Below are 23,706 nucleotides of genomic sequence, written 5' to 3' on the forward strand. Positions count from 1 at the left end.
TGTCGGAATATCATTCTATATTTTGTTATCATCGTGTTTCTCTATATATAATTTTTTTCGAGAATTTTTATCCTTGGAATTGATTGGTCTTCCACGCTTCAAGATTTTAATGACATCATGAGTGTCTTCAATTTGTTTATTTGGAATTTCAATTCGAGCAGAGACATTTACAACATGTATATATGATTTAGTTACCCCTTTTGTGTCTGCAAATGCATCTGGTATTTGATTTGTTATTTTTTGCAAGTGCACAATTTGTTGTACATCTTTTTCACATTGTTTAGTTCTTGGATCCAAATGTAACAATGATGATGTATACCATGTAATTTCATTTTCGATATTTTTCTTTTCTCCCCTAACATTGTGAAGATTTCCTCATTAAAATGACAATCAGCAAAACTGTGCTGTAAAAACGTCGCATGTTTGAGGTTCAAGATATCGAATTATTGATGGGCTATCATAACCAACATAAATTTCGATATTTCTTTGAGGTCCCATTTTTGTTCGTTGAGGCAGGTCAACAGGCACATATACCATACATCCAAAAATTCTCAAATGAGAAATGTCTCGTTCTTTACCAAATGCGAGCTGCAATGAGGAATATTTATGATATGCACTTGGTCTGATGTGAATTAATTCAGCAGCATGTAAAATTGCATATTCCCGTATAGAAACAGGTAGTTTTATTTTCATAATAATTGGTCTAGAAATCAGTTGTAGACGTTTATTCAATGATTCAGCTAATCCATTTTGTGTATATACATGAGCAACATGATGAGACGTTCCAGAATGGCTGTCAGAAAGAACAAGACACAAATATCGAGGAACGGATTCAAACTGCAACGGAAATATTTGATGAGTCTTGAAGAACGGTCACAAAGCCTCTTTAAATACAAGATCAAGGCCATCAACAAACAAGTGTGTGAAAATCATGAGAGAAAAAAAGAAGGGCACGCTCAACGTATATCAGCTTAAAAGAAGTAATCCACCCAGATTTGAGGGAACACTTCAAAGTGTTATCAGCTTATATTAGAAGCACATTTCCCTCGGTGTGTGAGAACACTTTCGTATCAGTTCTCACACACGTACACACAATCACTCACATATATATAAGAGAGTTGAACTTCAAATATTAATTGAGTGATTCTTGCACAAAGACGTTAAACTTGTGTATGTAGTCTTTGACACATAGACGTTAAACAAGTATAGGCTGAAGGTGCTGCCTTCAGTCTATGCTAGAAGTTCAGTTAGGCAGTAGTGTAAGTCCAAAACTGAGTGGGTGTACACGGTGTTGTATAAATCAAAGTCTTCTAGTAGATCATTCTCGTGGTAGGTATAAGGGGTGACGTAGGAGCAGTTGAAGTCTCCGAACATCCATAAACATATCTTGTGTACTTAACTGTTTTCTATTGTTTTCAAATTGATTTGATCTGTTCGAGCTTATATCAGTTAAGTTCTCGCCAGAACTGAACTTATATCTGATATCAGCTCGAACTGATCCCCCTCATTTCAGTTATTCAGTTCACACAAGGTCAGCTTTCTTAACGAATTATTATTCAAAGTATTTTTGCTTGGTTTAAAACCAAACTCGATCTAATTCATCGGTGTTTATATTTTAGAATACGAGTTATTGCAGCTCATTGAGAATATTGTGTTTGAAACACCCTCGCAGGTGTCAGAACCGATCCATCAATTTTACATATATCAGAAAGGATGATGACCTGGAAACAAGGATATCCACATTCATTAAGGGATATATTTGGAACATTACCATTGTCAATTGAAGGTATAAATAAATCAGTTGACTTGAATCAATATGTAGTTCCAACTCTTGATCATACAAAGAAAACCGATAATCTTTCTATAAAGCCTTCAAAGCCCAACTGAAAATCAATACACACGGACAATTCATTACCAGATCAGTTCGGGATCTCATTCGTGCTTCGAAGATTTTCAGTACTATTTGTAATTGAAAGTAAGAAGTCTTACTTCTTAAAATTATTTAGATTAGAGTTTTTACTAAGATTTTTAGTTAGACAGTGTTTAAGTCCTGCTGAAGTGGATGATTTCAAATTTATTATAATGACAAAAGTTTTTTAGTGCAAACCTTACGCGAAGAAGTGATGACGTATGAGTATTGAAATCTCCAAACATCCAAAAACAATTTCGCATTCAATTTACTTTCTCAGTTCTACTGAGTAATTTGTTCAATCATTTTCATTAAGCCAACTTCTGCATGGATCAATTGATTGGCTCGCTGAAAACTCTTATGTCAAGAATCAAATTTCAGTGTTGCCAATCCAACCGAAATATTTTTGGCTAAATTTATTAATCTTACTTAAATTTTAGCTTCGATACTGACATCTATCAATCCAAATACAATCTTAATTAATCATAACTCACCAAATCATTACATGCTAAAAAAACTAAAATATCAATTTTTCTAACTTAACCTCTGTTCTTGAGAACCATGTTACTAAAACCAGAACCATATCTCAAAATTAGAATTGAAATAGGAATCGTGTAACCGAAACTTGAACCGTCTTTCAAAAATAGAAAACGATTTTGGTTCCAAAATCGGTCAGGATTCGTAGAATTATATTTCAATTTTTTTCCTTATTTTTTAGGAACCGTAAATTAATCTTATATTTTAAGATCTTGTTATATAAATAGACACATTAAATTATGTAATTAGACTATCTGATCTACATAAATTAAATTTAACCCTTTATTTTATTTTTTTGAATAAAACTGTATATTAATATTATGTTACACAGTATAATTATTGAAATACTAATATTTTTTGTTTGACATATTGTATCAATATTTTTATTCTTACAATTAAATTTAAAAGAATAAATTGAAGTTTATACCAATAGTAATCAGAACGGTAGTTTGACACACAGTTTCACCTTTTAAATTTAATAATAATTATAAATACAATATTTTTATGAGTAAGGAGGGTCTACTCATTGCGGGATTTGCTTACTTTTTCTAAATAATAGACTTTTGTGAAGTTGATAGATTTCTATCGATTTATAAAGATTTTCATATAATCTTATAGATTTATTTTGGGCGACTTTTATTGACATTTGTAATTTTTTTCGTAGAAACTTATGAAATTTGTAATTTATGATTGTGATTTTTTTTAAATCTTTTTGAACTAAAAGTTGAGCTTGAATAGTTTTTATTTATTGAAAATATTTTTATCTACCAATATAAATATTATTTACTTATTGATTTAATTTATGAAAGACAATAAATAAATTTATACTAAATTTATAGCAATTAAACTTTCAATTATTCAAGTCAATTCAACATATTTATTTAGTTAATCAATATTTATTAAAAATATATAACATTAATTTTTGATATTAATAAATTATCAATTATGTTTTTAACAATATGTCTAAAAAATGAACAAGACAATTATTTGACCTGAAAATAGAGAATAAATATATTAAAATATTTGCAATTAATGTAACTTTATAAAATTTTAATTTATTTAATTTATTATAATCATCCTTATATATGTGTATCGATAATCTTTTAAAACTATGTATCAATCATACACACTAATAAAATATTATAATTTTTTTGTTATGTAGTTTAATAAATTTTTGCTAAAGTTTTTTTAAAATATAATTTTAAATTTTGCGAGGTTTTGTGAATTAGATAAAAAAACTAACGATGTTAATAATTTTAATTTTAAATTATTGTTAAGAATAAAAAATTATGTTTTTAAAAGTTAAAATAAAAGTAAAAATATATGGAGGAGAAAAAAAAGAAAATTAGTGTTTTTATTTATATTATTTTTTAATAGAAATGAAAGTGAGTACGTGGGCTTGAAATATTTTTCAATTAAATGCTATTCAAATCTATTTTATAGTTGTAGGAGGTGTATTCATGTAGAGATTTGTTGACTTTTTTAAAATAACACTTTTGTGGAGTTTATAAATTTCTATGGATTTTTGCCGAATCTCACAAGTTTCTAAAGATTTTTACAGAATCTTGTAGATTATTTTGCATGACTTTTACTGACATTTGTAAACTTTTCATAGAATTATATGGATTTTGTAATTTATTATAGCAATTTTTTAAAATTTATTTGAACTAACAATTGAACGTGAATAACTTTTGTTTATTCAAATATTTCTCTCTTTCAGTATAATATTTTTACATATTGATTTTACGAAAGACAATAAATAAGTTAGTACTAAATTTATTACAATTAAATTTCAATTATTCAAGTCATTTCAACATGCTTATAAAATAACTAATATTTTTAAAAAATACATAATAATAATTTTCAATATTAATCAATAATCAAAATGAAAATAATTTCATTCATTTTAAATAATTTTGGGTGCAATAGTTGTCCCTACTTGGTAGAGCGATCGAATCGTGATACTTGATCTGCTATGCGGTTTAAAAGATTTGAGTTCAATTACTACTAGCTATAGCTTTTGGTAAAGCGCTTGCAATTGGTATCAGAGCCAATGTCACGAGTTCGATTCACATTGATTGCAAGGAGTGCAATTATTGGGAGGGAGATTGTTAGGTGCAATAATTGTGCCTGCTTGGTAGAACGATCGAATCGTGGTGCTTGAGCTGCTGTGCGGTTTAAAAGATTTGAGTTGCACCATTACTACTAGCTATAGCTTTTGGTAAAGCGACAATCGTCCGGTCCTACAAATAAATTTTTGTATAAAAAATATATTAATTTTGTTTTTGACAATATGTAAAAAAAACAAGACAATTATTTGCACCCAAAAATAAATAATAAGTATGTTAAAATATTTGTAATTAGTGTAAATTTATAAAATTTTAATATATTTAATTTATTATAGTTATTGTTATATATGTGTTGATAAAATTCTAAAATTATGTATTGATCACGTGCCCGCGCACACACACACATTCATTCAAGTTAATAAAAAATATCATGTGCAAGAATTTTGAGTTATAATCAAAACCAAGATATAGATTAACTAAAATTATAGAAAATAATTAAACATCAAATGTTATATAATTAATAAAAAATTAAATTTTACTAAATAAAAATATTTATTATTTTCAATTTATAGATAAATAAAATATTTCATTTTTTTTGCTACGTAGTGTAATAAATTTTTAGATTTAATTTTATGCGATTTTGTGACTAGAACTTAAAAAATAAAATGAATTATATTAAAATTTTGATTTAAAACTATTGTTAGCCATAAAAAAATATTTTTAAAAAGTATAAATAAAATAAAAAAAAACATATGGATGAGAAAATAATGAAAATTAATGTTTTATTGAGTATGTGGATTTGAGAGATTTTCAAATGTATTTTTTAATCTTTAGGTTGAATCAAATACGTTTTTTGACATTTTTTTGCGATACCTTAAGGGGGGTGTATTCATTCTATACTTTCAAAGATTTTTAATGACTTTTTTAAATAATGGACTTTTGTGGAGTTGATAGATTTTTATTGACTTTTATGGAATCTCATAAAATTGTAAAACAAATTTCATAGACTCTTATAGACTTTTTTTCAAGATTTTTGTAGACTTTTGTAAACTTTTTCATAGAATTATGTGAATTTTGTAGTTTATAATTGTGATTTATTTTTTATTAATTTTTTTAAAATAATTATTGGACATAGATAATCTCTTCAATTTTAAATTATTATTTTTATTTATGAATGTAAATGAATTTTACTTACTTAAAAGTTAAATCAATTTAATTTGTGAAAAACGACAAATGAACTATCCAATTTATTGAAATCAAAATTTCAATTCTTTATATCAATTCAACATATTAATGAATAATATTTTTATAAGTTCATAATAAAATTTTATTAAAAGAACACTCAAAATAATGAGTAGTCTTTTATAAAAAAAATCTAATCATTAGTGATAATTTGATCAACATCGTTCTACATTCCATTGGCTTTGATATCCCTCCATGCATTAGCATTTGGTCGTTGTTGTTTTTGAGTATTAAATAACTGATCAAAGTCGTCACCTTCATAAACTTGTGCTGATAAAGACAATTGTGCTTCATTATCTAGTTCAATTTGAAATTCATCAAATTGACACTTCTTTCAAAGAAAATTGTGTAATATAGCACATACCAATACAAGCTCTGTTAGGGGTGGGAAAAAATACCGAATTTTCGGTATATCGAGATTACCATAACAAAAAATATTGAATTTACCGAATTTTAAGTATACCGAAGATTTCGATACGGTACGGTAACAATACCGAATTTTTCGGTACGGTAACGATATCCAATTTGAAAATTTTTGTATATATCGAAATACCGGAAAAATATACAAAAATTTTAAAATATATAATATTTTAAAACAATAAATTATAAATTTTTTTAAAATGTAAGATTTTTTTGATTCGGTATACCGAAAATTTTGGTATAGTATCTGTATGAATTTGCTTATACAATAATTTAATATATAGATTAACTAAAATTAAAGAAAATAATTAAAAATAAAATGTTATATAATAATTAATAAAAAATTAAATTTTAATTATGTTTTTAAAAAGTACAAATAAAAGGAAAAATAAACAGACGAGAAAAGAATGAAAGTTTGTATTGAATTTGAGAGATTTCTCAATTAAATGTACATCCAAATCTTTAGGTTGAATCAAAGACTTTTGTTGACATTTTATTGTTGTACTTTAGACTATAATTCTTGTACTTAATAGAATTCCATAGAGTTATTAAAAGTCTATTGACATTTTGAATACCTATAGACTTTTGTAGAGTTTTTAAAAGTCAAGTTTGAATACCACATGACCTTTTTAAAATTCTACAAAAGTTTACATTGAATACCACTAAACTTTTATGGAGTATATAAAAGTCTAGTTTGAATACCTCTAGACTTTTAAACTCCATAAAAGTCATTAAAAGTCTATAACCAATACACCTCCTTAGTGGATTTAATTCTTGTATTACAGAGAGTCATTAAAAATCTATTGACATTTTGAATTTCTCTTTATAAAGTTTTTAAATATCAAATTTGAATATAAATTACTTTTCAAAACTTTACAAAATTTAAGTTGAATACAATAAATTCTTAATTTTTTATAGAATATATATAAATTCTAGATATTACAACTCCTGAAATCGATCAATTTCGTGCTTATGATCGAAGATTTTAAAAGGTGGCAAACAAAGAGAAAAACATAAGCGGTGTTTGAAGAAAAATCAACGATCAACAAAAGAAACCAACGAACGCCAGAATTGCGTGTCGGGAAGATTCTGCTGAGCCCACGTTAAAGCATTTCGTCGAACAATTGTCGGCTAAGTTTGTTTTACCGTAATTTTGTACTTTAATGCATTGAGAAGAAAAGGAGAAAGTAGAAATGCAGGGTACATTTGCGTCGAGGTGTTTAAGAATCATGAATCTGCCAGTTTCTTCTCGATGCCTCAATCGTTTACCAAGTGTTTCCTTATTCAATCGGAATTTCATATCTGCGAGTAGACAAAGCATAGTATGGAGCTCCGCCAGACCGACCTCGTTTACAGTCCACGCTTTTCTCTCCGATTTTCCCTCGAAACCGCCTCAAAAACCTGTAACCATATCAATTGTTTTCCATCTTCCATTTTTATTGAGGTTGTTTTAGTTTGTTTCTTTGAAAGGGTTTTTGTTTTTGTGTGTTTTGGAATTGCCTTTTCAGGGTTCGACGCCAAATGGATATGCACTGTTTTCTTCGGAAACGGAGCAAAAGTCAACAGCGCCGTTGAAGAAAGTTGGAGCTTCAGGGGAGCTAGTTACAGACTCTAAAATCATTTCCACTCTGGCGAAATACCTATGGATGAAAGAAAATCTCGAATTCAGGCTACGGGTCATCACTGCACTGGTTCTCCTTATTGGTGCCAAAGTAATTAGAAACAGTACACATTTTTTTTTTCTTTTATATATATATTTTTTGGCGAATGGTTGATTTTTCTACGATTCCATCTCGTATTTTTCTTCGATTTATTTTTGCATCTCTTGTAGGTGATCAATGTTCAGGTTCCATTCTTGTTTAAGTTAGCTGTCGATTGGTTAACCACAGCCACTGGAAATGCAAGTGCTCTTACTGAGTTTACGGTTGCTAATTCATCTGCTGTAGCTCTTTTTGTTACCCCAGTTGCAGTTCTTATTGGGTATGGGATAGCTCGATCAGGGGCAGCTGCCTTTAATGGTAAGTCGTTGCAGTATTCCAAGTTCATTGGTTTTTACGCTTGATTTAAAGATTCTTAGCTTATTTGTGATTTAAGGATGGCTAAAGTCAAACATATGCCTTTTGTTTATTTGCGCAAATTTACTTTTGCTGTAGAACTACGGACTGCTATATTCTCTAAGGTGGCATTGAGAACTATTCGACAGGTTTCTAGAAAGGTATAAGACTGAGGTTTCTTGCTTCATTTTATTCTCGTCTTTAAACTGAGTAATCATTCATCTAAATTGAATTTTAGGCACCAATGGTTTGTAATAGCGATACTTGATAGTGTTGTCTACGCAAATCATGCAATGATTTTTCTGTTTTTAAGCAAATTCTTACTTCATTTGTCAAGACATATTGCATATCTGGGATGGGTGTTTTAGGTCTATGTTTTTTTGGTGCCCTTTGTATATTGATTGCATACTTTCGCATTTCAGCCTCCCTCAAACCAATTGGCGCTCTTTCCACCCACTGCCCCATAACAGTTCATAATTTAATTTGACCTTCTTCAGTAAATGGGCATAAATCCTTTTATTCCACAGTTAATGGAGCTGTGATGGAGACTACCAAAATTGTGAGCATGCCCCAGGATTGTAATATCTCATTTTTGATAGAAACAATGTTATATACTCGTTTATAAGCAGGTGCAGTCAAATTTTCTATTTGTTGTAGTTAATAATATAAATTAGGGTTCTAACCATAAATAAATTATAGTTCTAATATTTTGTTCAAGATTTTTGGTTGCCAACTTATATTTAGACTTGTTTTATAAATTTATTATCAAGAAAACACAGTCTCTCCTATGCTCTCTATTTTCAACATGGTATTATAGGATTAGGATTCCGAGAAGAAAGAATAATAATGTGTCAAACTCAAACTGTAGGGCTATCTCATACACAAACATGCACAACATGATAGAATTATTCGGTGAAATAATTTTAGTTTACTGCAGAATCGGCCACCTAACACGTGACATATATGTTCTTTTATGAATTGTAATCAACAAACATGCGAGCCAGTCAATAATCTATTATAATGTTATCATATATCATGGGGGCACTTGGTTTGTAGGAACAAATGATATGCAGTTGGCAGTTAAGTATAGAAGACTCCACTCCCGAACTTGCCTGTATATTAACTATTTTTACTCAAGTAGAATGCAGCTAGTAAAATCTCAGATATAATGTACATGTAACAACTACAAACTAATTAGGTTAGACTTGACCCATTACATATTTGCTACAATCACAATGTTCCGTTGATAATTCCAAATTGTGATTCAAATTTTAGGCTTTCCTGGCTTATGCTATTGATGCATCCACCTGCAGGTTTTTTCACATTTGCATGAGCTTGACCTGAGATATCACCTTAGGTATTTCTGCAGCAACTTTCTCTTGCCAAATATTTTTTCATTTGGTGCCCGGTAACTCTTGTTGGTTATGACGCATAAATTAATTTAATGAAAGGTTTTAAAGCTTTCAAATTATCTGAATATAGTTGGTCTTTGTAGGTTTTTTCTCCTGTTTTCTAGTTTTGTCATTTTATTTGAGCTAGAGTTGTGCTTACTGTCTATGGTCTTTGTTATGAATCATTTTTTTAATATGGACTTCCATTTACCTCTCATCTTTGTAGTCGAGAAACAGGTGCCCTAAGTCGAATTATTGATCGTGGTAGCCGTGCTATAAATTTTATTCTTTCGTCAATGGTTTTCAATGTTGTGCCTACCATACTTGAGGTGCGGTCCTTTTTCTCTTTATTGTTCTGTCTTCTGGTTTATTTTTATTGCAATACAAACTCCTTTTGCTAATTATGTAAGAGAATTTTCTTATTGCTTCCAGTACCTGTTTCTGAATACCTTTTGAACAGATTTAGTGTGTGGCTTTCAGATATCAATGGTATCTGGTATACTTGCATATAAATTAGGAGCACCATTTGCATGGATTACTTCCCTTTCTGTTGCAGCATATGTGATCTTCACATTCACTGTTACTCAGGTGTGTTTTCTTTGTATTAGTTGATGTCTAAATTATAGTCTGGACTGTTTTTGCTCTCATTGTAGTGTCTCCAGCGAGATGTTCACTATATGCTAAAGAATTTTACGGCCATCCTTTGGAAATAATAAATATTTTCTGTATCAATCCCTTGTCTTTTGTTTTTTTATTCTTCCACCTTTCTTCGATTTCTTGGTAACCGATGAAAGACATGGATCTAGTTCTTGGATGCTTGATGTGATGTTTTATTATATTGCCATTTGAGTTGTTAACTGTTAAGAGATTGCTTTTCTTTATTATTTTGCAGTGGAGAACCAAGTTCAGGAAGGTAATGAACAAAGCAGATAACGACGCTGGTACACGGGCAGTTGACTCATTAATTAACTATGAGGTGGCTTTCAAATCTTCGTGAAAATTGGTGTGCACTTTGATTCATTGCTAGCGGCTTGAATTTAAAACATGGTTTCTATTAACTGCTTTTTCTTTTTAGACCGTGAAGTATTTTAACAATGAGGCCTTTGAAGCTGAAAAGTATGATGAGTTTCTACAAAGTAAGTTTTTTCCCCTTTAAAAAGTTTTCTTTGGGTGGGACAGCTTTTTTTCCCACATCTATACTGACAAACAACAAACATAGAACTTCTTGTTATTGCATGCATATGTTTTGCCAAAAGATGTTTTATCCCGTTTAAATCTTAGAACTCCGAGGTATAATGAACCTGGGTTCATAAATCATAATAAAGCATATTCTGTAGGGGTGTGAAAATTTTGGCATTTCTAAGTTTCTTGATCTTATGTATTTGTGATATAACCTACTGTGTAGTGTCAGACTGACTCTTTCCTCTTCAGCAGAAACTGTTTGCTCTTGAACTGGGGAACTGCTGTGGGTTGATTATGCGTTTCGTTTAGCAACTTTAACCATTCTTCATTGATGATATTTACAAAGGCTTAATTGTGCAATGAAGCTGATATATTAGGGAAACATAGTCTGAAACACTTTTTTCTTTCTCAAATTAACTTACAAACATTGCGAAGTATAACAAGCGGTTCATTTTCAGCAATTTTGATGTGTTGAAGAATGTTTAATTATATCTAATTATATGCTAATTTATTGTTTAAATGTTTACTGATATCAATTTAATTTAATTCATAAATTCTCAGAATATGAAGATGCTGCATTGAAAACTCAAAGAAGTCTTGCCGTCTTAAACTTTGGCCAGAGTTTGATTTTCAGTGCAGCAATCTCTGCAGCTATGGTCTTGTGTTCACATGGGATTATGAATGGCAGTATGACTGTTGGAGACTTGGTAAAAAAATCAATTTTTTTGTCACAAAGGATACACTATAAAACCATAACAAAACATTTCTCTTCCTAGGTCATGGTAAACGGGCTATTGTTTCAGCTTTCTCTTCCACTCAACTTCCTTGGAAGTGTCTATAGAGAAACAATTCAAAGTTTGGTTGACATGAAGGCCATGTTCCACTTACTTGAGGTATTGTCTCATTGGCCGGAAGTTCCCCATCCCATTTTTCTGCTAGTGTTTCAAAATTTTGTTTATTGTATCATTCTTTGTTTTTAATTTTGTTGTTTTGCTTTCCTCAAGGGTTGCTCTTAGCTCAGCTTGGTCAATACACTTGAGTGAGAAATACGTGTGTCCTCTAACCAAGATGGCTCTTTATTAAACCCTAAAACAATTATGTGGTGTAATCTAAATGCACATAAATGGTATAGTGAGGTTTTCAGCCAACAATACTAGATATTAAGTTTAGATGTTAATAGAAGTTGGGAATAAAGAAGTGATTCAAAGAAGCATGGCTATTTGATGAGAGATTAGTTGGAAGGTTTCTGTGAAAGCTAGCTTAGATGAAATCAATTATTTGCTGGTGAAGCTTATTGTTCTGCGTTTCTGGTTACTCCATTCCAATATACTTGATTTTCATGTTCTAAGGCTATGGTACCAAATGAAGGTAAAAAATCGTGAGATTGGACTTAGGGTCTTACTATACTTCTACCCGTTGATATCGTGTGTGTTTCCTTTTCTTTTCATGAATTCTTTTGTGTTTGGATCATAATTTGATTTGCTGCTGTGTGTGTTGATTCAATCTATTCAATCTACTCGATAGGTTGGGTTAAAGTTTTTTCATCTGTTTTAACTTGTGTAGTTTTGTGTGTGCAATGATGATTTCACCTTGAACATTATCAATTTCATCATGTAGTCGGGAATGTTTATTGTTGCCATAATCTCTTGTGTGGTATGTGTTTTTACTCGCCTGCATAAAGTTAGTCTCTTCAGTCACTGATGACAAGTGGTTGACTTATTTCTTAAAATTCTGACAATTTTTCTGATTCATCCTCCAGGAGAAGGCTGAAATCAGGGACATGGATAATGCCAAGCCTTTGAAATTAACTGGGGGTGGCATTGAATTTGACGATGTTCACTTCAGGTGCACTTCATAATCTTTGGTTAGCATTCTGCTGTCAAAATGAATTCTGTATGTGCACAGTAGAAAAATACGATATCTAAAGATCGTATCTGCAGAATGGGGATAATACATTAGTATATCCCTCTAGTTTCCGGTTTTTCCCAATTATGTCTTTCAAACGTTCGCCTTCCCATTTATGTCCGTCATCCGTTAATCTGATTCTAGAAAATATCCCTATTGTCATCTCCTCCATGAACGGTAAACGGAACATTCACGTGATGTGCACGTGAGCCGTGAAAGGACCAAATTATAACCCGATTCTCCCTCTTTCAGCAGAAACAAGCTTAGTCCCCAAAGAAGCATCTCCTCCGTCTAGCCATCGGAGGTCAATGACAGTATCATTTCTTCACTTTACAGTTTACACTACAAGAAATAACAAAATCTGTATTGAATTATCACACTAGACCTTGCTGAATCAGAAACCAAACACTATAAGAATTACAGTATACCATAACAGCAGTATTCTATTTTGCTTGCATACAAGAATATGCCTATAAGTCTATTACAGGTTTATATTATACATAAATCTAAAAGATTAAAGTAGGTGCACAATTCTCTATCAATATAAGCCTTGGCGAAGACACAACTCACCCATGTTGAAGAAAATAAATAAATCTCTAAAAAAACATTCAACTATAAATATATAAGCCACTGAAAGTTCAAGGAGTGATATCTTGCACACACACATCGACATGCACAAATGGGGCAGAACTCTTGAAAATTATGAGACATGACACCTTATTTCATGTCCACACCTACATTAATTAAAGGAAATTTGAATTTAAAAAGCACCTAAAAAAAGTCTGCAACATTAAAAATAAACTAGATAATGATTCATGTTCGACTAAAAGTCAAAATCGTGAATTAAAGCAACATCAACGAGAAGGCACTTGTGGAGGTCGAATGAGGGTTATGGCCTATGGGTCCTTGCAATCAACTCTCGATGTCGGAGAGAAATTGTCGTACTGTGAGGGGAATTTGGACAAAGGGGAAGAGACGATTTGGAGACTAGGGCTTGTTTCTGCTCAAAGAGGGAGTGTTGAATTATAATTTGGGGTTCACATCACATGAATATTCCGTCTGCCCTTCACAGAGGAGTTGATGGTACGGATATTTTCTGGAATCAAACTAATGGATGAGGGACATAAATGGGAAGACAATTGTTTGACGGACATAAATGGGAACTAGAGGGATATAATAATATATTATCCCGCAAAAATGGTACATGAAACTCTAGATCCTTGTGTTATACCTAATAAAAATACCACAAGCTAGAAGTAGGACGTGTGGATTGAAACAGATCTGACTGCTGTAATCTAGAGTTGAATGCACAATTGCACATGTATAAGTGTTCGTACTTGTGTTCTTGGAGAACTTCCGGGGATCATGTCACTATTGAAACAACATAAAACAACGGAAGATTATGTTTATACTTCTGCAATCATAATTGAAACATTTAATGATTTGCCTTTCACTTGCTAGGGATTTTAAAAGTGTCGTGCGTGGTACAATCTGGAAATTGTTACATTTTCTGCATTTTCATGTACTTAGGCACTGAAATATTCAAGAATTTTATGCTTAGTATCTCTTATGGCTGTTGTAGAAGTTTGAAACTAAAATGTTGGTATTCTCTTTAAATCACAAAATATTTACCTTGAAATCACAAAATTTTTTACTTTTAATACTTTGGTTCTCTAAACGACCATGACCGGGTTCTCTAAAACTGTTCAGTGATATCTTATCTTATAGTTAGTTTTTGTCTTTTAATGTTTGAAGTTTCTGATTTGTTCAATTTCTGTGAATTTTTTTAATTCACTATATTTGTGATTAATAACATAGATGTTCATCTCTTACATTTCTTCTATGATCTGCTTGTGTAGTTATCTTTCAGAAAGGAAGATTCTTGATGGAACGTCATTTGTTGTGCCAGCAGGGAAAAGTGTGGCTATTGTTGGAACAAGTGGCAGTGGTAATTAGATCGTTTGAAATTGACTGTAAATAATTTACCATCTGTCTTTTGGTTAATTATCTGATGATGGTCGGCTTCCGTGTGCTTCATTGTTTGGTTATTAGCGATACAGTTGCTGAATTTTTTTCTTTTTATTCTTCCATTTTACTTTTGATGCATGCTCTTATCAGTTTGGATTAACTTGTTCGGTTGCTTGAAGTTTTTGCTTGGGGAGAGAATATGTTTTTCGGTCCTTGGGCCAGCAGCATCTATGAAAGCTGACATACATACTGATGTTATAAAAAAAAAACAATTTATGGTTTCTTTGTTGCCTAGAATGGAAGTAAAATGGGCTAACTTGATGACTTTTGGAAAGTTTTGTTTTGAGACCTTCATGCAACTTTTATTATTCAAATTCTACGTTCAGTACAACACTGACAATGTTTTTAGTAAAATTGTTCAAATAGTATGGAATACAAGTATGAAAGTTAGTTTGAGGTTCAGTTCTTGGTGATATACATGCTATTTCTTTCTTCTTTTTCCTGTTATATATCTTGTCACAGGTGTCAATTCATCCAGGATTCTTACATTTTAAGTTCTTCTCTTGTTACTTTTTTCAAAGAAGATTGATAAGTTGGTTGCTACTTATTTGCAGGAAAGTCTACCATACTTAGATTGCTCTTCAGGTTTTTTGATGCCCACTCAGGACATGTAAGAGCGCAAACATTTCCTTTTCTGAATCCTTCTTTTATACAATAAATAGATTTAACATTTATTTCCTGCATGATATTTTATGTATGAAATTTTAGATCGCTACCATTTTTTTCAGTTTCATTGTCACACTGCGTATTTTTCTCAGACTATTTGTGGTGGTTGTGTTTAGTAGCTTATAGCAATGTGTATACATTTCAACTTACCAGGATTAATTAAAGGAGCATATAAAATCATGCTAGTTATTTGTCAAACAAGAGCTGCAACATTTTCTATATTTTATTTCGCCAAATTGGGCCCTAGACTTTATTCAATTGTGCAAGTACCTTCCTATATGACAGATAAAAATAGATGGTCAAGATACTCGATTGGTAACTCTCGAGAGCCTTAGAAAGTCCGTTGGCGTTGTTCCTCAAGATACTGTAAGTGTCTTTTGTTTATTCCTGGTGATTTTTCATCTAGGTCCACAAAACTCTAAACTTTCTGGTTTTATAATTTGTATGGAGGACTTATACTTTGCTGGCAGGTACTGTTCAATGATACCATATTTCACAATATTCATTATGGCCGCCTTTCAGCGACAGAGGAAGAGGTTTCTTTAAATTTATATTTGTTTTGAGCTGGCAGATTGCAAGTTTCATAAGTTCTTCACTTGTTGCAATTGTTTTCTGGTATCAGGTGTATGACGCAGCTCGCCGTGCTGCAATTCATGACACCATTATGAAGTTTCCAGAGAAGTATTCAACTGTTGTCGGGGAGAGAGGGCTTAAGGTATGCCTTCTACTTTTACCCTTCCCGCTAAATCCATTGTTAAAATTAACCATTCTCTCTTGATTATGCATTTATTTATAAACTACATATATTTCTAGTTTCGGCTTGCATAGTTATTCTTTTTATAACCTTAAGTCATATTTCAAGAATAACTTGGGAAGAAATAATATTTTGCAGCAACTTTTGATTTCTTAACCTGCAGTTTGTGTCAATCAGAAATTCTGTATTATCCTCTTCCTGATTACTTTCAGAAAGGTTTTTTAATTTCATCTTTCACATTATCGTCTGCTGTTTGCGTGCCCATTCTCTAATGATGGATGGATCAGTAATTCGAGATGCCTGGTGATTGGAAACAAATAGTCAATTTAGCAGACTTTGACAGTTAGACTAATATATGCTCTGGCTCTGAGTTTTTATCAGTTTTTCGATTTCTATTTAGAAAGTTCCTCGTCCTCTTGTGCAGTTAAGTGGTGGTGAAAAGCAACGTGTTTCACTAGCCCGTGCATTCTTGAAAGCACCTCCCATAATGTAAGTGTCTTCTTAGATATTGAGCTCTCAAGCATCATTGCTGCAAATATATGGATCTGTCCACTCATTCGGTTTTGTTGTTATTTTTTTGTAGCTTGGCTCGTGGTTCTAAAAATGGTATTAAATTTATTTTGAGAAATTATGAATGTTTAAACTACTAGTAAATCGTGCAGTAAGATGAAGCATATATATCATATGGTTTTTATTGAGAATCATAATTACCCTCACTTTCCATGTGGTTTACATATTTGCGAATGCGAACATTTTGACATGCGAATTTAACTGCGCCTTTTCAGTAATTAATTGAACAAAATTTTCCATGCATACCCAGTGTTAGACGTGCCTGTTCCATAGGAGTGAGCAGAGTGCTGTGGGTTACATAATTTATATTTAGAAAAAGGCAGTGCAACTTTTTTTTTTGTAGTGTTCTTGGTTTGCTGAATTCAGAAGAATGAAAATAATTGTTTTATATTTCAAATTTGTTGTCATATTTTCCAAAATGATGTAATCACTGGTACTTGCTCTTAGACATATTAAGCTTGGCTGAAGTAACTTGGCAACACGGGGGGAGTACTTTCTAAATGAGTGCATGTATTGATTCACGAGGCGAACTACAAATGTAATATCAGGATGTATATGTGAGAAATAGATGAACTTCCCAACGAATCGCTGATAGCTTCCTTTACCTAGGTTTCCCTCAAACATTTGTCTTTTATTCCCCAGTTCAACTGGCGTTTGGCTTGGCCTGCACCCTAACATACTAGTTTCCTGCAATAGGTCCAATGTGTACTTTCTTTGAAAAATGGAAATCCCTTTCTTACTCCTAGCAATTTGCATTCCCAAGAAATACTTCAGTGTCCCAAGGTCTTTAACTTCAAACTCCTTAGCAATCATCAGCTTAACATTCTCCATTTCTTGACCGTCGTCTCATGTGACAATTATATCTTCGATGTACATTGTGAGAACTAAATTATCTTCCCTTTTTCTGAGTGTTTTTATAAAGGGTATATGTTCTGCTTGCCCCTAACAGTATCCAAAGTTCTTGATGACTTTCAAAATCTATCAAACTAGGCACGTGGGGATTGTTTGAGCCCATAAAGAGACTTGTTGAGTATGCATATGATTTGGCTCCCTAATTTCTCCTCAAAACAAGGGGTTTGACTCATGTAAACTTCTTCTTTGAGTTCACTATTAAGGAAAGTATTTAATGTCCAACTGATGTAGTGGCCGATAAAAATTGGCTGCTAAGGACACAAGTATTTCTACGGTGTTAAGTTTTGCTACAGATGCGAATGCTTCAGTGTAATATATACCATAAGTTTGTGTGAATCCCTTGGCAATCACCAGTCGTGCTTTATGTCTCTCGACGAATCATCAACTTTGTACTTGACTGTAAACATCCATTTGCACCCTACAGTATTTTTTCTTGCAGTAATACCAAGCTCCATTTGTTATTCTGTTGTGGGGTACACATTTCTTCTAGCAATGCAACTTTCCATTCGGGAACATTTAGAGCTTCTTGAATTGACCTGAGAATGGTGGCACTAGACAATTTTGAAGTAAAGGCACGAAATGATGAGGATAGATTCGAGTAAGAGACAAAGTTAGAAATAAGGTGTTGAGTGCAAGATTGTACACTTTTTCTAATTTACATTAAGATCATGAGTGGTACCTGACGGAGGATCTACTACCGGTTCGTGCTCTTGACTGTGGCTAAGATTCACGACATCTTTAATTACGGGAGACTTGTCCCATTGTGAGTAGACATATAGTTTTTTTTTTGTGGTGTTGGTTCTGTTTCTGCTTATGCTTCTGACACAGGAGTGTTGGTTTCATGTATGTAAGGGTTGGTCAGGGATAAGTCAGGACAAGAGGCCAGTGTAAGGTCGAATCGTATACCAAGGAGAGAAGTGTCCCAACCAACTTCATCAGATGTCTCCCGCTGAAGCATAGATTGGGAGAAAAAATCTGTGTTCTTGAAAAAGGTGACATCACACGAGATATACATCTTTCGAGTGCTGGGACAATAACATCGGTAACCTTTTTGGGAAGGACAATAACCCACAAATAGAGTTCTAATGGCTTGAGGATCAAGTGTACTGCGATTGTGATTATGGACATGCAGAAATGCTAGACACCCAAATGTCTCAAGTGGTGGGTGACTGGAGTTATGGACGACGGGAACTTGTTTAAGGAGGAGATACAATGGAGTCTGGAGGTGAAGTGGACGGCTAAGTAAGCGATTAATGAGAAAGGCAGCGGTGAGTACATCATCCCTCCATAGGTATTTGGTAACATTCATGGTGAACATAAGGCCGCAGACAATCTCTAGAAGATGGCGATTCTTTCGTTCGTATACCATGTTTTGCTAATGAGTATCTACACAGGAACTTTGGTGGATAATACCATGGGCTTTCAGATAGTCACCGATAGTGGTATTGAAGTATTTTGTACCATTATCGGTTTGTAGGTTGCGGATGCGAGTATTAAATTTGTTCTGAATAATTTGATGAAAGATTTTGAAGGTTGTGGAGGTGTCAGATTTGTTTTTTAGGAGGTAAACACATGTGACTCGTGTGTGATAATCAATAAATGTTATAAACCAATGTTTCCCTAGATGTGTAGTAACAGGTGAGGGTCCTCAGATGTCACTGAGAATTAATGAGAATTAAGGAGAATGGTGACGAGGGTGTATAAGCTTGGGAGAGTAAGTAATGCGTGTATGCTTAGCAATTTGACAAATATCACATAAAAGCAAATTGATCTTTATTATCCTTGAATAATGTAGGGAACAAATGTTGTAAATATGAAAAACTAGGATGGCCTAGCCTATGATGTCATAACATTAGTTTTAAAATATTCGAAACAGACGTAAAATTGACAATTGACAAAAAAAACTTCCTACTGATGGATTCTTCTCAAAGTAGTAAAGACCGTGGCGAAACCTAGCATCCTACCGATATTAGTTCCTGAAAAAAGCAAGAGAAGGGTAAGAATCTAGGACACTATTATTATCCTTAGTGAGCTTACTGAGAGAATGTAGATTACAAGTAAATGAGGGAACGTGAAAGACGGATTTAAGGATAGTATCACTAGACAATTGAATGATACCCATGCCTGCGATATGCCATCAGCTATTTTAACTGTGATATGTTTAGGGCACGGAGTATAAGTTCAAAAAAGATTAGAGTCTCTTGTCATGTGATCAGAGGCGCTAGAATCGACAATCCAAGATTCTGCAACACAAAAATTTGGGGCAGAGTGGGTTTTACTAGATTGAGTGACCGAGCATGACTCAACAGCCCGACTTGGAGATGGATTGAGGACTGTCGCAGAAGATGACCATATTGTTCAAATATGCTCTCTGTTCCTTTGTCAAAGGTGCGTTGATATCTGAGGAAGCAGGCTGTTTGGGCTTGGAAGCCATGACCATTGGGTCGTTTTTGTGGCGTCTGCTGGTTTACCGTGGATCTTCCAACACTTGTCTTTGGTATGTCTAGGACGCTTACAATTCGCACCAGGCCCGCGTGATTGGAGATCAAGGCAGAAACCTCAGATGCAGCACGTGTGGCTGGTAAAGGAAGCATGACTTTGTGGCGCATTATTTCACGTCGAACTTCTGTAAACGCATCCTCAGGAGATGGAAATGGATTTTGCGCAAGCATACGTCACCGAACATCATGGAGTTCCCGACTCAGTCCTGCAAAGAAATCAAAGACACGTTCCTTCTCAAGATTTTGACAAATTTTGACACTGCATTCAGCACAAGTTTGAGTGTTGTCCAGAAAAAGATCCAACTCTTCCCACAATTCTTGAAGGTCCGTGAAGTATTGTGTCATGGAATTAGAACCTTGCTGCATTTAAGTTTTTATCGAAGCTCAAAAATCTGTGAGGCATTTCCAAGGTCAGAATACATCTGACGAGCAGCATTCTGGACTTCTTTTGCTGTTTGAAACCACAAATAGCTAGGACTGATGCTGTTCTCCACGTAATTGATAAACCATGCGAGGACAATTGAATTTCGAGCAACCCAAGTTTTGTCTGACGGGCCCAACTTATTTGGTGATGCAAGTTCTCCAGTGAGAGGACCCATTTTTCCACAGCCACATATGACAATCTTGACGGAAATAATTGTGGCGGTTGAGTTTGTGGGCAGTGATTTCTCCCGGAAAGAGGAGCAAAGGTAGTCGGCGATTTCTCGACAGTGGACTCGTCGGAGGAGGACGAATTTTTGGATGAGTCCGATGACATTTTTCAAAGACGAAGTTTGCGAACAAGCTGTTAGACGGCGAAGGGAGTTCCAAACCCTAGGGCTTTGATACCATGCAGAAATAAATTAGGCTTTTGGAGATAACTGTTGTGTATTACTTCATAGATACAATTGCATCTTATATAGAGTACAATGAGCTAATCTAATCCCACAAAATTGGAAGACTAAAAATATTCCTACCAAAATCAGAATATTATCCTACCATATTTACAATATTTGACAATCTTAGCGAATCACGACTAATTGATAAAATATTTACAAAATCTTCTCCATATTATTGTGCAACAATTCAATGATATAATGATTATATGTTGGAGTTTCATGTCAACTTCAATGTTTTTTTCCAAAAAATGCTAGTGGTGATGGAGTTTGGTAGAGTTATATCTCTTTATTAACACAAAATAAACTTTAGATGAGGAATCCACAACTGATGTTGAGTGCTCCTTTTTAATCACGTTTTTGCCTTTAGGTTCTGTGATGAAGCTACGAGTGCTCTTGACAGCACAACAGAAGCAGAGATTTTAAGTGCATTGAAATCCCTAGCTAATGGCCGGACTTCCATATTTATTGCTCACAGGCTTACAACAGCAATGCAGTGTGATCAGGTACGTATTCTGCACCAATTCTTATTTACTTACCTACATATTTATGACCTTTTTTTTAGTTGATTGTTACCCAACTCAATATACCGATTTGTGAGAATAAACTTTTTTTCCTATGGGGATGCTGGAGTATTTGCGTTTCCCCAGTTTTAAACATAAGAAGATATTTATATGGTAAATTATCCCATGGTTTCTCATGTGCTAACACGCTGACGTAATGGTGGGTGACAGATTTTGACAGAGTAATTTTCCAATCCCTGATAACTCCTTACTATATGCCTAATATTTTACCGTAATTTTGCAATCTATGATGGGTACCTTGTTAGATTCCTCTTAGCTGAATTCATGCATCTCACATGTTCATTATTAGTGTTTCCTTTACAATCGGCATTAATATGTTCTCTTCAATGGATTTCAGATTGTAGTTTTGGAAAATGGACGGGTTATAGAACAGGGACCGCATGAAGTCCTTTTGTCGAAGAATGGGAGATATGCACAACTTTGGGCACAACAAAATGCCACAGTTGATTCCCTTGATGAGGCTATCAAAGTGGTGGCATGAATTCCAACATCTCATTTTAGCTTTTACAGATGGGGGAAGCAAGTATGCATCTTCTTTGGTTTTCCATGTCAAAAATTCTTCTCATTTGACAGACCTGGATCATCAAAAACTTATGTCAGGTTTCATGCTATTTCATCTTTGAATTTATATCCCGTCTGTTCGCGTATATGTTATGTACACATCATAATTTACTACGCCCCTCTGTCTCCGCGGAATAACATCAATACATGTTGTATCTTAGCATAAATCTGGTAGATATTTATTAGTTATGATCTGCAAATGTCCTCCTACACTTTCAGATCCTGTAATAATTTTTGATTCAATACAGAAATAATATTAACTTTTAGATTTAGTTCTTTAAGTTTTGATTCATGACAGAATAGTACACCGAGGATCCGAAGTCTATGGAAGTGTGTAAAATAGATCTGTTCGTGGATGCTAGGCAAAAGAACAAGAATGAAGAGACTTATTTTCATAGTATCGATACAAAACCAGTTCTTAATCATTATGTTATATTTTCATTTAAAACTAAAAAATGACGCACACGCAACGTGTGTAAAATAATGCGACAACAGATATAAATCAAATTACGGCGTTCAAAAATTCTTTTAAGGTAAACAATAGTGTTATTGACTCGTGTTATTACATTATAATATTTTTGATAAAAATAACATCAAATAAAATATATTATTCATTTGTGTTCATGGATAATTAAATATCATGTCCTTGTACTATAAAAATATCAAAATATTTTATCACACATAATACAAATTCATGTGTTTTTATGAGAACGTGGTTTAGAGTTGAATCATATCTTTTTTTTTCCTGAAAATCAATTTACAGATCCAGAAATCAATTCAATATTTAAAATTTGGTTTATTATTCTAAATTTAAAAGGATTAAAAAATTCTTTAAAAGTATTTGCAAAATAGAGCTCAATACTATCTGTTTAAGTGATATTTTTTTGTTACAGAAAATCATGCAAGCCTTTTGTTTTCCTATGATATGAATGATACTTTCGAAATTCAAATTAAAATATTCATGAAGTAGTTTATATGTATCTCTTTTATTTTTAAATGAAGTAATTCCATTAAAAGAGGTAAAAAGAGTTACAAATATAAGTACACTGGGCATTCTCAGGAGATACACATAAAATCGAAACACTGCAATCTACCTACTTCCAACTAGAAAACAAATCAGAGGAAGAAGGTAAACATCTGTAAGTGTGAATCTGAATCTTCCTTATTATCCCTTCAACCTGCGGTTTTTCAGCTTTAAACATTACTTTGTTTCCAGACATGGTAAATTGTCGCTGCAAGAGCCGTGACTCTCATTCTATTCACTGTAGACTTCCCTCTGTACGTCTCTCGAAAAGCTTTCAGAATCGATGATGGGGTACCCATAATCTTCTTCATGCCTAGCCACTGCCGCACACCATCTCAAATCAGTTCCGAGATCCTGCACTTGAAGAATAGGTGTGTGTTCGATTCCTCGAATTCCTGGCAAAGCACGCATTGTTTGTCTTCAACAAACCCAAGCCTATCACATGTTAGCAACTTGCGATGAGCAAGCAAGCCATAGCACAATGCGGTGCTTCAGAAGAATGTATCCTCGGGACAGTATGGT

The 23,706-nt window shown here is 33.1% G+C and overlaps 1 protein-coding gene across 1 annotated transcript; it reads left to right on the forward strand.

The window, feature by feature from the left end:
* The first annotated feature begins 7,136 nt into the window (after positions 1-7,136).
* On the forward strand, positions 7,137-22,432 carry LOC142555100 (ABC transporter B family member 25, mitochondrial). The gene is made up of 20 exons (XM_075665773.1): positions 7,137-7,580; positions 7,686-7,889; positions 8,009-8,195; positions 8,331-8,392; positions 9,545-9,588; positions 9,849-9,951; positions 10,103-10,210; positions 10,515-10,598; positions 10,698-10,758; positions 11,366-11,511; positions 11,581-11,697; positions 12,564-12,649; positions 14,569-14,657; positions 15,292-15,347; positions 15,689-15,769; positions 15,874-15,939; positions 16,026-16,118; positions 16,582-16,646; positions 21,386-21,521; positions 21,937-22,432. The coding sequence occupies exons 1-20, from the start codon at positions 7,371-7,373 to the stop codon at positions 22,078-22,080; spliced, it is 2,142 nt and encodes a 713-aa protein (XP_075521888.1). The 5' UTR covers positions 7,137-7,370; the 3' UTR covers positions 22,081-22,432.
* The last annotated feature ends 1,274 nt before the right edge of the window (positions 22,433-23,706 follow it).

The sequence above is a fragment of the Primulina tabacum genome, chromosome 9 (assembly GCF_025594145.1).
Source record: "Primulina tabacum isolate GXHZ01 chromosome 9, ASM2559414v2, whole genome shotgun sequence".
NCBI classification, from domain to species: Eukaryota; Viridiplantae; Streptophyta; class Magnoliopsida; order Lamiales; family Gesneriaceae; genus Primulina; species Primulina tabacum.